The 12,940-nt window shown below is 50.5% G+C and overlaps 1 protein-coding gene across 1 annotated transcript in view; it reads left to right on the forward strand.

Annotated features, from left to right (window-relative positions):
* MRVI1 (murine retrovirus integration site 1 homolog) overlaps positions 1–12,940 on the forward strand; it is a 117,151-nt gene that overhangs the window by 40,758 nt on the left and 63,453 nt on the right. Inside the window, exon 2 of the mRNA XM_032489026.1 lies at positions 2,245–2,402. Coding sequence (XP_032344917.1) covers positions 2,245–2,402 — 158 coding nt within the window. The remainder of the gene's footprint in view (positions 1–2,244; positions 2,403–12,940) is intronic.

Consider the following 12,940-nt stretch of genomic DNA (forward strand, 5'->3'; position numbering starts at 1 on the left):
CCACTGCAGAGAATGACCTAAGTCAAGATGGTGGTCATAATGACTAACCTCGGAGCTGAAGTTCTCCAGTTCTTTAAATACAAGTCAACAAGCATTTTTTGATGAATCTTCTGGGTAGCTGTGATTAAATCAGACCTATTGCCTGCCTCGGGGAGCTCAGTCAGAGGTGTGTGTTGGCCAGGGGCATCTGTCAGAGAAGTGGCTGATGGCCAGGTCTGAGCCTCCCCACGCGGAGCTCTTTCTGTGGGATGGGAAGAGCGGCTGGTATCATCGGTGGGGGCAGGGCTTTCTGACTCCTCCTCCTGAGGCCTCCAACAGACAGCACCTCACACAAGACCCAGGATGTAGTAGGTACTCAGTAAATGACAGAGTCCTCCATCTCCCCTGTGTGGATCCCAGCAGCCCCCTGACTGTGGCTGAGGGCAGGGTCTGAGGATGACTCCTGCCTCTGGTGGTTTTCATCTGCTGCCCCCAGAGCAGCTCTTTCAGGGAATCTCTGAGGTTGCAGAACCAGGCTGGTTGTTGGTTCTTCGAATCCCCACTCAACTAGGGCAGGACACCTCAAGGAGTTTAGGGGTGGGAAGAGGCCAGGCAGAGCCCTCTGGACTCTGGCCAAGCTTCTGGGCTGCAGCCCAACATGCAGGTGGCCTCTGTGAGGACCTACTCCATGCTGAGTGCTGTTGCTTTTCATCCTTGGAATAATCCTGAGAGGAAGAATCCTGATTCTTATGTCTGTTCCCTTGATGAGGAAACCAGGGCTCAGAGGTGAAGCCGTGATTCACAGTGAGCGGCAGAGCGGGCAGTCAAATCCAGGTATCTGGTTTCGGAGCCTGTGCTCTTTCTACTTTGCTCCCCTGCCTCTCCAAATAGGGACCTGACGTGACTGGTCCCCTTTCCTAAGAGGAAGCCTAGGAGCTGGACCCATTGGCTCAGGTCTGTTGAATGGATTATGGTCCTAAACCTCTTGACTGGCAAGAAACATGGAAGAGTGATTAGTGGTTACAAGTAACAGTAGTGGGTAGTTACAAGTAGTTTGTACTAACAAGTAGTTACAAGTTAGTAGTTATAAGTAAATCCAACCCAAACTGACTTAAACACTGAGAGATTTAGTTGTTTGTGTAACTCGCTAGTTCAGAGAGCGTTCTGGCTACAGGTGAGCTTTGATCGGGGCTCCAGCTCCATTTCTCTGCAGGTCTCCTGGCTCTGCTTTCTTCTGGGTATGCCAGTTTTATCCTCAACCTGGCCTCGCTCATGGAAACAAAATGGTGTCTGCAGCACCAGGTCTCACATCTGCACACTCCACCACCCAGAGCAAGAGAGAGCCTCTGAGTCCCAGAACACTGCCATGTGCTCATTGGCTTAGGCTGGATCTATTGTCTATCTCTAGGCCAATCACTGTGGTGAGATGGATGAGATTATGTTGACTGAGGTCAATCCCAGCAAACCCTTCAGACCGAAGGGGTAAGTCTGGCTTTAGGGAAGCAACACAAGGTTGCTGGGGGTGAGCACTGCACAAGGCACCTGAGATCCACCCTGGCTGAGCCTCCAGAATCTCTAAAATTAGCAGGCCTGACGGCTGTCCTTAAGTGAGGAAACCCCGTACTGAGGGTCAGAAGAGCTGTTGAAGGGCCCAAGGTAAGCCATGAGGCAGAAAGTTAGGAGACACCATCACTTCCTCCTGCCCTACCCGGCCAAGCCAGGCTGTGTAATACAGTGGCCTCCAAATCAGGAAGATCTGGATTCAAATGCTTGGTTCTTTGTATGGTTTGGGCAAGTGGCTTCTACTCTCTGAAGCAGTTCTCTCATCTATAAAGTGTGAATATTAATACCTGTGTCAGAGGCCATCGTGAGGATTAAATTAGGTGATGTCGGTAATTCTCCTAGGATAGTGCCTGGCTCCGAGTAGCTGCTCAATAAATGGTTGACAAATAGAAGTCTGCTCCCAATGGTCCTCCATTGGCTATGGCTTTGAGGCATTTGAAGCTCTCTTCTCCCTTCTGGGATGGCTGTGTTTACTGTACGGCCCAAATTAGATGCAAAATCTCTAAGGTCACCTCTGACTTTGTAAACAGAGCCAGAGAGCAGGAGGAAATGCAAATCCAAATGCCTTCTACTCGCCTATTTTAGCCCTCATTGCTGCAAACTCTAGCCAGCTCTCTCCACGGTTGGTGGCTCCTGAAAACGGGACCCAGCATGGGTCAGGGATGGGAGCGGATTTGACTTGTCCTTTTGGCGTCTCCCCAGCCTGTGGAGCCCAGGCCTCCTGGAGCATCTGTGGGGCTGACACAGCGGAGTTTCCGGGCACACGCAGCCACTCCCGCCAGGAGGCTGCCATGCCCCACATCCCTGAGGACGAGGAGCCCCCCGGAGAGCCACAGGCAGCCCAGAGCCCCGCCGGCCAAGTAAGTGCCCCCTCCCTGCCTACAGCCAGCCCAGCCCGGGCCACGCCAAGCACCCTGGGCTGAGGTCGCAGGGTTTGCCGACAGCCTGTGCAGGCTGCAGTGGGCCTGGGGAAGATGTGTGGCTTCCACACTGAGGAATAAATACCCAAAGTTTGTTTGAATTGACCAAGGCCCCCACATACCCTGAGTGAACCTCCTAGTCTGTGTCTGACTGAGGCTTCATGGGAAGTCAAACCACCCTCCTAGAATGGAGAGAGATTTGGAGGAGAATGATCACGGAGGGCCTTGTCATGTCAGGGTTGTGGGCACCAGCACAAGGACACTTACAGTGAATCTGCTTAAAATGAAGATCGAAATTTCTTAGTAAGTGGTGAAAGGGAGTTTCCGTGAGATTTTATTATAAAAAAGGAAATGATGAAAATAAATGAGCGGGTCTCACTGAGGTTTGGTACAAAAGAGATGTGAAGAAGAGTTATTTTTAGCTGCACATATTACAAAATAGTGGTTACCTGCTAATTTTTAAAATGAATGAAGAATTAATCATGTCGATTTTGGTACTGGTATATTTATTTTTGTCTGTTTTTTAATGGAGATATTGGGGATTGAACCCAGGACCTTATGTATACTAAGCCTGTCCTCTACTACTGAGCTATACCCCTCCTCCTGGTATATTCATTTTTTATACCAACAAAACGATCTGTTCACACACTATCACGACCCTCACATCTTACTTTTAGTACTTTTGTTGAGAGATTCTGGTTGTTTAAACTTTAAGGGCTTCATTAATTTTCCTAAGGACCTCTTTCAATCATTCAATATTCAAATCATTCCCTCTTGAAGGACCTATCCTGCCACCACCCTCATCATTTTGTCTTCCTTTGTTACCTGGCTCCATCTGCTCCTCCCTGCTCTAAGACCTTGTACGTGAAGTTCTCAGACATGCTTTTCCAGACTTTGTGAACTTTGCAGTTGGTTTGCACTGAACTTGTATCATCCTGTTGCATCTGGCAGGTCTCCCAACTGCCCTGAGCTAGGGGGATAGACACTTGTTAAGTGAGGGAAGATTGTATGAGGGAGCATTAATGTGAGAAGTAGGCAGATATTTAGTGAATAGTTTCATGTTATGATGACATTTGTTTTCTCACACATCATAATTGTGGGAACTAAGATAATAAATACTTAGAAAAGAATGGCCTCGCATGTGTCCACATCCCAAGCTCGTGGGATCGAGATGTTACAGAATTTGGCAGCCTTGAAGAGCCCTTGAAGTTCTAAATGACAGTGAGCCAAGCCCTCATGCCTTTGGCCGCAGGCACCAGCTCAGGGTTTTATTGAGCCCCATTCCGGGCCACGTCCTGGGCCACGGTGGGTGCTGTTCATAGGTTGCTTTCAGTGGCTCCAAGTTGTCCCTCTGCTTCTCTGAGGGTGACACCCAGCCTTCCCCAGACTGCGTGCTCTGCTGTGCCACTGTCCTGCTGCTGCTCCTCCCCACATGTGGACAGTTCCCTCAAAGAGTTCCCAACAGTGGGCTGTAAGGTTTACCCAACAAAAAGATTTGTTAATCTACTGAAAGCTTGGAGATTAAAGAAGGGAAGGACGACACCGAGCAAAACACTCATACCTGGATTCAAATGTCACTGCTCCCTACCCTCAGGTCACAACTTTCCCACATTCTGTCTCCTTAGCATCCCTACCCCCCAGCCCTGGACCACTTATTCCCATGCCATCCCTGACTCCTTCCAATTCACTCACAATGATCGTACCCTTAAGCCAGATTCTGATGCAAAATCTCCCAGATCCTGAGCAACTCCCCCAAACAGCAGTGATGCCTTGCTCCCAAAGAATGCAAATGTTCCTGAAAAATAACTAGAAAGATTGACAAAGATGCAACTATACCCTCAGTGAAGAGATCCTTTTACACTGAGTTCAGTTCCTCTTGGTTCCAAACCTCTCTAATTAAAAGACGCTTCAATCCTTCTCCTTAACAGACACAAAAGCAGACATCACAAAAGCCTGCTGGCCATTATGGCCATCATGGCTTGAAACTCCACCTAGGTGTAGCTTCCCTGGGTCAGAGGTGAGGGTGAGTTTCTAGGGGTGGCCAAGCAGGGGGAGGGCTCCATGAGCTCATCACACATAGGGGTCAGAGAGCCCCAGCTGAACAGCAGGAAGTCCAGATTCCAGGCCCCCACAAAGCTCACTCTCCCTGTGACCTTGAACCAGAACCAGACTTCGATAATATGAGAGGGGGGCCCCCATGGTTGCTGAAGCTCCTTCAAATGCTCATGGGAAGCCAAGACAATAAAGAGACTATTTGTAGACTCTGATAGCCTCTGCATTGCCAGAGTCCAGCAGGAGAAGGACCTGAAGAATTCAGGTGAGCTGGAGCCCGGATGCTCAGGTCCTATAGGGCAGGACCATTAGCACAGGATTGAAGAATGTGGACTCTGGAGTCAGACTAAGCTGGGTTCAAGACATAGCTCCTCCACATCCTGGTCGAGAGACCTCATATGAGTCTGTTAAATTTTCTGTGCCCCTGGTTACTCATGTTTCCCCAAAGCCAGTGTATTTGCTGCCTTCTGGGCTCTGCTCAGCCCAACCCTTGAGGGCCTTCTTTGGCCTGAAGGACCGTGGATGCTGGGACAGGTTAGACCCCAGGCAGAAGGCCACATCAGATTCAGTATTCTTTTCACCCTGCCCTGACTGACAGGCCCTGGGCATCCCTGAGTTCTCCAGAAGCCCACGGGCATCGTCAGCAGAGGGCAGCTCCCTCTTGCACCCGGCAGACAACCCACCTTGGGCTTCTCTGGCAGCCACAGGCTCATGGGAGGAGTCAGGCCTTGTGAGCTGGGCTAGAGCCTCCAGGGCCGGGGCCTGAGTCCCTGGGAGCAACGGAAGCCAGGGAAGCGGGGTTTGTCAGGAGGACTGGGTTAGAACTCCTGGTACAGTGTGAATTCCCACTCTGTGAAGCAGGCAAAGAACAGAGCATCCTTCTGAGTTTACAGCTCCCTGGGGTCCAGCCCTACTTCTGGTTCCTTAGGCCCCAGCCCCCATTTCCCATCACTGGCACGAGCACTAGCTGAGGCTTTCTTACACCAAAACACAAATCTGTAGGCATAGATCCTGGTTTTCTTTCTGCACATATATACACAGACCCTCATACACCCTCTTAACGCACACACACTCTGTAGGACCTTAATCAGAAGCTGTAATCAAAATCCAGGAAGAAAGAAAGCCTCCTGACAATGCGCTCTGTGAGGAGGCTGTGTCCTGAGCAGTGTTTCCTGGCTTGGCCCTTGAACAGGGAGGGGCTCAAAGGCAGGAGCTTGTAGCCAAGAGGTTCTGGCAGGAATACAAGCTGTCAGGACAAAAGCCTGGAGTCTTAAGGGACCACAGAATGACAGACTGTCAGAGATAGAAGGGAATCACAGATCACAACTAAGCCCCTCTTCCCAGGCAGGCAAAATTCTGCTTGGTGTCCCCCACCCCACCCCCGCTCCCCCGTCACCTGGGAACTTGTTAACCCGAGATTCCCCTGTAAACCCAGACCCAATGACCCGGAGTCGCCTGGGGTGGGTCTTGGGAACCTGGAGGAGCGACTTGTACCCAGAGCTCCCTGCCACACAAGGAAGTCTGTGCTGTGAACGGCACCCCTGCCTTCTGGTCAGGCTGGGGCCTGCCTGCCCCCAACTCCCCATCACTTCTGCCCTCACAGCGGCCTGCCGTGGGAAGACTCCCCAGAGGCAGGAGGGCGGTTTCTGCGTCTTCCCGGAGCCTCTTCCCCTCCAGTTCCTTCAGGCTTTGCTCCCATGACAGTTTTCAGAGCCTCCTCCAACCCCCTGACCTCTGGACACATCCTGGCCTGTCTCTGCCCCACCGAGAGCACCACACCTGGCCCCAGGCCCCAGGGCAGTGTGACCAGGACATCAACTCTTTCCAAGCCTATCAGCAGCAGCCATCTTAGAGACTCTGCTTACTGGGACAGTGTGGCCTCTTCAGGGGGCCTTACAAGCCTGTGAAGAAGTTAATATTAGCTGTAAGGGCCCAAATGGCACTGCTTCCCACTTTCACCTGGACAACCCCGCCCTCCTCCACGGGTTTCTGGAAGTCCCCAGGGGCAGGTCAGTCTGAGCTCATGAGCAGATCTTACATCTTTCACACCATCTGCTCTGGCATCCCTCCTGCCACCACCCCCTCACCACCCCCCACCACCCCCCCACCACCCCTCACCACCCCCTCACCACCCCCCACCACCCCTCACCACCCCCCACCACCCCCCACCACCCCTCACCACCCCTCACCACCCCCTCACAAACCCCTCACCACCCCTCACCACCCCCCACCACCCCCTCACCACCCCTCACCACCCCCTCACCACCCCCCACCACCCCTCACCACCCCCTCACCACCCCCCACCACCCCTCACCACCCCCTCACCACCCCCTCACCCAGTCTCCATTATCCACAAAGCCACTAATGACAACTAACCTCATGCCGCCAGCTTAAGTAGTCTACTGTATTAATCCATTTAACTTCCAAGCAACCTTATAAGGTAGCTATCATCATCCTCATATCGTCGCTGAAGAAACTAAGGCACGGAGAAATTAAGTACCTTCCTCTAGGGTCACACAGCTTGTAAGTGACAGGCCCAGGATTTGAACCCAGGCAGCTGGACCCCAGAGCCCACACTCTTGTCTCTGCCCTGCCCTGAGCACTGTAAGCTTTGGCTCCGGGGCCCTCTGTGAGAGGTGCCTGGACCAAGAGAACACTGTCCCCTGCTCCCAAAGAGGGCCAACCTCCACGTAAACCCCAAAGCACCACAGAATGGGGCACTGGGTCTCACCAAATGCCTTCTGTCTGCTGTCCCTTACGGTGCATGAGCCCCAAGGCTTTGCTGGAAGCTCCGTCTATCCTTGGATGCACGGTGACTCCTAGAAACCCAGCCCACTGTGCTGTTCCTGCTTCACACTGCACACAAGCCTCACTCTGATCCCAGGCCTCCCTGAGCGCCTGCTTGGTTCCACACTTTCTGATCCTCTGACGGAAACTGGTGCTTAACTCTCACATACAGCAGCGTCTGGCTGACGGGATCACGGCATCCCTGCTCCCACCCTGACTCCTATCCCCAGTTGATAGCTAACTGAAAATAAGGTTGGAGTGTGCTCTGGAGAAGCAGCCCTCTGCATGTGGCCCCAGCGGGAAGGGACATGTGTGTGGAGCCCCGAGAAGCTCTGGCCTCCCCCCATTTTGGCCCTGAGTTGGATAGCGTGGTAGCTACTGCCATAGCAGACCTGGAACTCTCCCTGTTGTGTCAGCATAGTAAGAGACCCATCCAGGCTCCCCACCGTCATCCTTCTTGGCTGTCCTTTTAGAAGAGTTCCAAGCAGGGTTCCTCAAGCAGCCAGGGATTTCTGGAAGGGACAGGAAACGCTTCTGATTCATAGGAATGTGAGATTTAAGCTGTGTGGGGGAGTGGAAAGGGTCTGGGCTTCACATCCCCGAGTGCAACCTTGGGTAAGTTATTCATTGTGCCTCAGTCTTCTCCTCTATAAGCCAAGTGTTACAGTAAATCACCACTAACCACAGCTAACTTTTAAGGCACCCTTGCTGTGTTGCAGGCACTGTGCTAGGTTTGTTGCCTACATGATCTCATTTAATTTTCACACTGCCCCTGTGAGGTAGGTACTATTGCTGTTCCCATTTATAGATGAATTTCAGCACAGGTTAGAAAGTAACGTGCAGTAGGTAACACAACTAAGTGGTTAGGTGATAGGAGCCTAGATTCAAGTGCTCAGTCCCTCATACAGCACAGAACAGTTTACAAACAGCTTTCACAGGTATCACTGCAATGGGTCCTGTAACATCACTGTGAGGACAGAGATCATCCTCCCCAGGCAACTGGAATTGCAGAGCAGTTAAGTATGACATCCAGTTGCAAGGAAAGAAATTAACACTTGGGGCTCCTACCATGTCCTGGGCTAGACTGTTGACACTTGTTATCTCAGATACCCTTCCTAATGCCCTGTGAGTCAGCAGTGACTGTACCCATTTTACAGATCAGGAAACCGAGGCACAGAGAGGTTAAGCCAGCTGTCCAGAGTCACATAACAAGGCCTGGATTCCACCGCCTCATGACCGTAAGCCGAGGAAATGGGCCTAGAATGATTGTTTCTTCTTTCTAGTCCAGAAAGTGCCCCATTTTACTGTAGTGGAGTTTGAGCGCACAGGAAAGGGATAACTGTTCATTTGCATGTGGTAGGTATTCAATAAATATGGAATTGAGTTGAATTTACTCAATGAATGTTTATTGAATTTATTCAACAAGTGTTTATTGAGCCCTAACCAACCAAGGCCCCGCTCTCAGGGGGTCACTTCCCAGTGGATTTACAGTTGAATGATGATGCTTTCTGATCTGATTTGCTCTCTCTGATCAGGAACTGGAGGATCCTTGTTCTGTGCTGTACCTAGGAATAGAGCTTAACAACACGCTTTACTGTGTAAGGGGGGTTGCCAACTTTACTCTTCATCTTACTTCCCCTTGGCTGCTCAGGCCTTGTCATCACTGGCCAATGGACTGGGGTTCTGTCTACACCTCCGTGGAGACTCTGGAGAAATACGTGCTCTCCATTGGGGGAAAAGGGTTTAGGACTCAAAGAATTGATCCTCTCTCAGGAATGACATGAAGACAAAATAGATAATGCATGTAAAACACTTGGAATCTGGTAAGGACTTTGCAGAGAGGGGAGACCCCCCCAACCCTCCCAACTAACTTAATGAGAACCCTCCTACCATGCTTCCTATGTGACAGGCACTGCTCTGAGCACCTTACACATAGTAACTTCACAAGAACTGTAGAAGGTAAGTATGATCACTATCCCATTTTACAGATGAGAAAACTGGGGCAAGGAATTACTAGAACAAGGGCAGTACCTTGAATGTGCCACTTGAGGATTTTGGATTCATCCTCTCTGAGCTCACTTCCACTTATCTTATCCCACCCTTTGCAAGAACAGCCTCCATTGAGATCTTTAAATACATTTTTAGTAAAGCATTAGGATCTGTTGTACAAAATATTGGAGACATCTATTGGGTACCTGCTATGTGGTCTCAACCCCTCAAGGTAGATATTATTATTATCTCTATTTTATAGAAGAAGACACTGAGTCTCTGGGAGGTTATGTAATTGTCAAAGGTCACGTGGTTGTGTCATGGTTGAGGGGAGATTCAAACCCATTTCTGCTGAGGTTTTCCTGCTACCTTTGCCTCCTTCCCTGACCCCACCTAGGAGTAAGGCTAGTGTCCTGGACACCAGAAGCCCCAGGGATGGGAGGCAGGTACTTGATGCCTCATCCTCTGTGGAAGAGAAGCTTGAAAAAGGTCAAGAAGACAGTTCCCCCAGGATGGCTTCTAGTGGTTCTGGTCAGAGAGTAAGCACTGAGATTGTAGCTATGGACAAAGCAGAAAGTGCTTTAGAAATGCTGGTCATTACAGATGGTCAAGAATATATATTACAATTACTTATCCTTAGTCCCTATTGTGAGTAATGGAGTAGATTGTCATTTTTTGTTTCTCTGATTTACCTGTCAGATTGCGTATCAGCTACTTAGGGTCAGGGGCAGTGCTTTTCATGTATCTCCAACCCTCAGCATAGGCTCTAGCATGTGGTAGGAGCTCATGGAAGGATGGATGGGTGGATGGATGGCCGATGAGTGGGTACATGGGTAGAGAGATGGATGGTTGTGTGACAGGTTGGGTGGATAATTTGGCTGTATGGATGATTAAATGCTTGGACTTGAGGGAGGGGAGATGGAGGGAGGAACAGTGTTAGGGCAGGAGGGAGGAGGAGAGGATAGAAGAGGGTGATGATGATTAGTGGCTGGCGGGCTGGATGATACCTCTCCACAGAGGGAGACTAACAGACACTGTGTGCACGTTCACACTGCTGCCGTCTGTTGGCGTGAGACTGAGAACAGTGATGAAGAGGGCAGGATCATCTGGTGGTGGCTGGTCCCTGACCACTAAGAATAGGGTGGAAAATGGCAGGAAAGAGGGTCCACCAGAGGCAGGGCGGGCCATGGGTGCGTGAGGAGATCCACACGATGGGCACCGGGGAGCCTTCGGGGAGCTGGGAACTGGTCCTCCGTGCTTGGCAGGGAGGAGCCCAAGGCCCAGTAGAGCTCAGCAGAGGCTCTTCTGCTCTCTCCCATGCTCTGACGACTCACTGCTGGAACAATCATTTTCTTGCAAGTCCCCAGAGTCCTTTTATCCTGTCACAAGAGTGCTGAGCCCTCTTTGCTGCTGGGGCCCCTCTCTGCAGAGGCAGTCCCTGTCTACAGCCCAGGCTGTGAGGGCAGGACCTGAGGATACAGTCACCACAGCACAGTGCCCACCCTCCGTCACCACCCTCACCATCATCATCATTATTAGTGCTTTATTTCATCCAACCCTTAAAACAAGCCTGGAAAATAGGGATTATTAGCTCCACATAATGTTTGAGAACATGAAACTCAGAGACGTTAAGTAACTTGCCCAAGGTCACCCAGGTGAGATGCCAGTCTGGACCTCCCGACATCACCACCCACACTGCCTTCCTGCAGGATCCTTCTCTCCCAGTCCATCTGCCAGGGCCCAAGTGCAGGAGCTAAACGCCCCACTCCCTCCTGGGCCGGCTGGGCTGGTCTGTTGCTCAGAGCTTCCGCGCCAGGCCTAGTCACGTGACATTGGGGAAGGGATGCTAATATTCCCGGCTGTGACACTGGCCTATATTTATCCCTGCACCCAGGCAGTTAGGAAACAGTGGTGCATTCCTGGGAATTTATGAGAGAAATAAACATTTAACTGTTTCTATAAGGTTTATTTAAGGAGAACAAAATGTGACCTGCTGGCTTATTATATAGAATGAGCTTGCCAGGAGATGGCCCAGCCCCGTCAGTGCCCAGGGCTGGCTCCAGAGAAGGGGAACAGATCCCTGAGGAGACTGGGCCTCTGGCAGGGTGAGAGGGGTGCCCCTGCTATCTTTCCTCCAGCTGTGTGTTCAGCCTGGAGGGCTTCCTAGAGGAAGAGGCTCTTGGGGGAAGGTGCAGCTTGGAAGAATAAGAGAGGAGTGTCAGAGGCCTGTTGGACACCAGGAACCAGGGGAGGTGAGACTCGAGACCTGGAGACAATTGGTAAGGGCAACATGTGTAGTGGGAAGGCCAACAGGCCCTGTGTTGGTCTCTTCCCCTATTTCCCGGCTGCGCAGCCCTGGACAAATCCTTTTTTTTTTTTTTTTTTTGGTGAAGTGGGGATTGAAATGGGAAAAGAGGGGAGAAAAAGAAATATATCAGCCCCCTATTCCACGCTCAGGGCTTTTGCGTTCACTTTCTCATCTCCTCCGTGCGATTCTGTAAGGCCAGGAGGTATTATCACCCCCGGCTGTACATGCGCATCCTGAGGTTCATTCGCAGAGTTGCTGGAAGGATTACGAGAAAACACACAGGAAGTGTCTGGCACAGGGCCCCGCGTGCGGTAACTCAGAGTAAATGTCACTTCCCTCTATCCAGGTTTGTCTCCTTGCTTCTCCTGTCTGTAAAAGGCATCTCTACTTGGCCTGAGATGCAGATGGTGAGACAGGACGTGGAGCCAGGTGAAGGGGGACTTGGAGTTGGGCTTCCGTGGGACTCTGATTACTTGAGCTTGTGTGGCCAGATGCCCAGGGAAGATGCTTTATGGCTGTGACCAGAAAGGTGAGGACCTCCTAATTTAACTGCAACAGATGGTTCAGACTCAGAACTAAGAACAACAGTCTCCTCAAAACCAAATTCCAGAGTCACTCATTTAGCCCCAAAAATACCAATAACAATGTAACATCTGACTCACTGAGCCTTTACTAGCTGCCAGATGCCCTTCTATGAGCTTTCCATCTGGAGTCACCAGATTTAGCAAATGAAAATACAGATATGTGCATGCAATACTTGGGACATACTTACAGTAAAAAATTATTTGTTATTTATCTGAAGCTCCAGTATAACTGAGCATCCTGTATTTTATCTGGCAATCCTATTTCTATATAAACCCATTTAATTCTTGTAACTACCCTGAGAAATAGTTATTTTATAGATGAGGTAACTGAGGCACAGAGAGGTGAGGTAACTTGCCCAAGGTCACACAGCTAGGAAGTGAAAAGCTGTATTGTAAATTAGTGTGGCTCCAGAGCCTGAGGCCTTTTAAATCCTAACGCCATTAACTTTCCTGAGTGCTGCCCCACTAGCTTTCTTGAGGCCCTGCCTTCTATTTCAGCAGCTCAGAGTGGGAGCAGGGATGAATATTTACACTGCATTAAAACCTGGCAGAATTCACCCCAGCGGACCCCTGGAATCTTCCCACTGTCTCCTGATTATGGTCTCCCCAGTGGTCACTAAAGTGAAACACAGCCAGCACAAGACTGAATGTTCCCCCCAAAGACAGTTTTGTAGAAAATTAGAAATGGCCGAGAGCTTTCTGTGAGCTGATGAGGGAGAGAACACTTTGATTTTATTATTGTTTATTTTGCACACATT

The sequence above is a fragment of the Camelus ferus genome, chromosome 10, assembly GCF_009834535.1.
Source record: "Camelus ferus isolate YT-003-E chromosome 10, BCGSAC_Cfer_1.0, whole genome shotgun sequence".
In the NCBI taxonomy this organism is placed as follows: Eukaryota; Metazoa; Chordata; class Mammalia; order Artiodactyla; family Camelidae; genus Camelus; species Camelus ferus.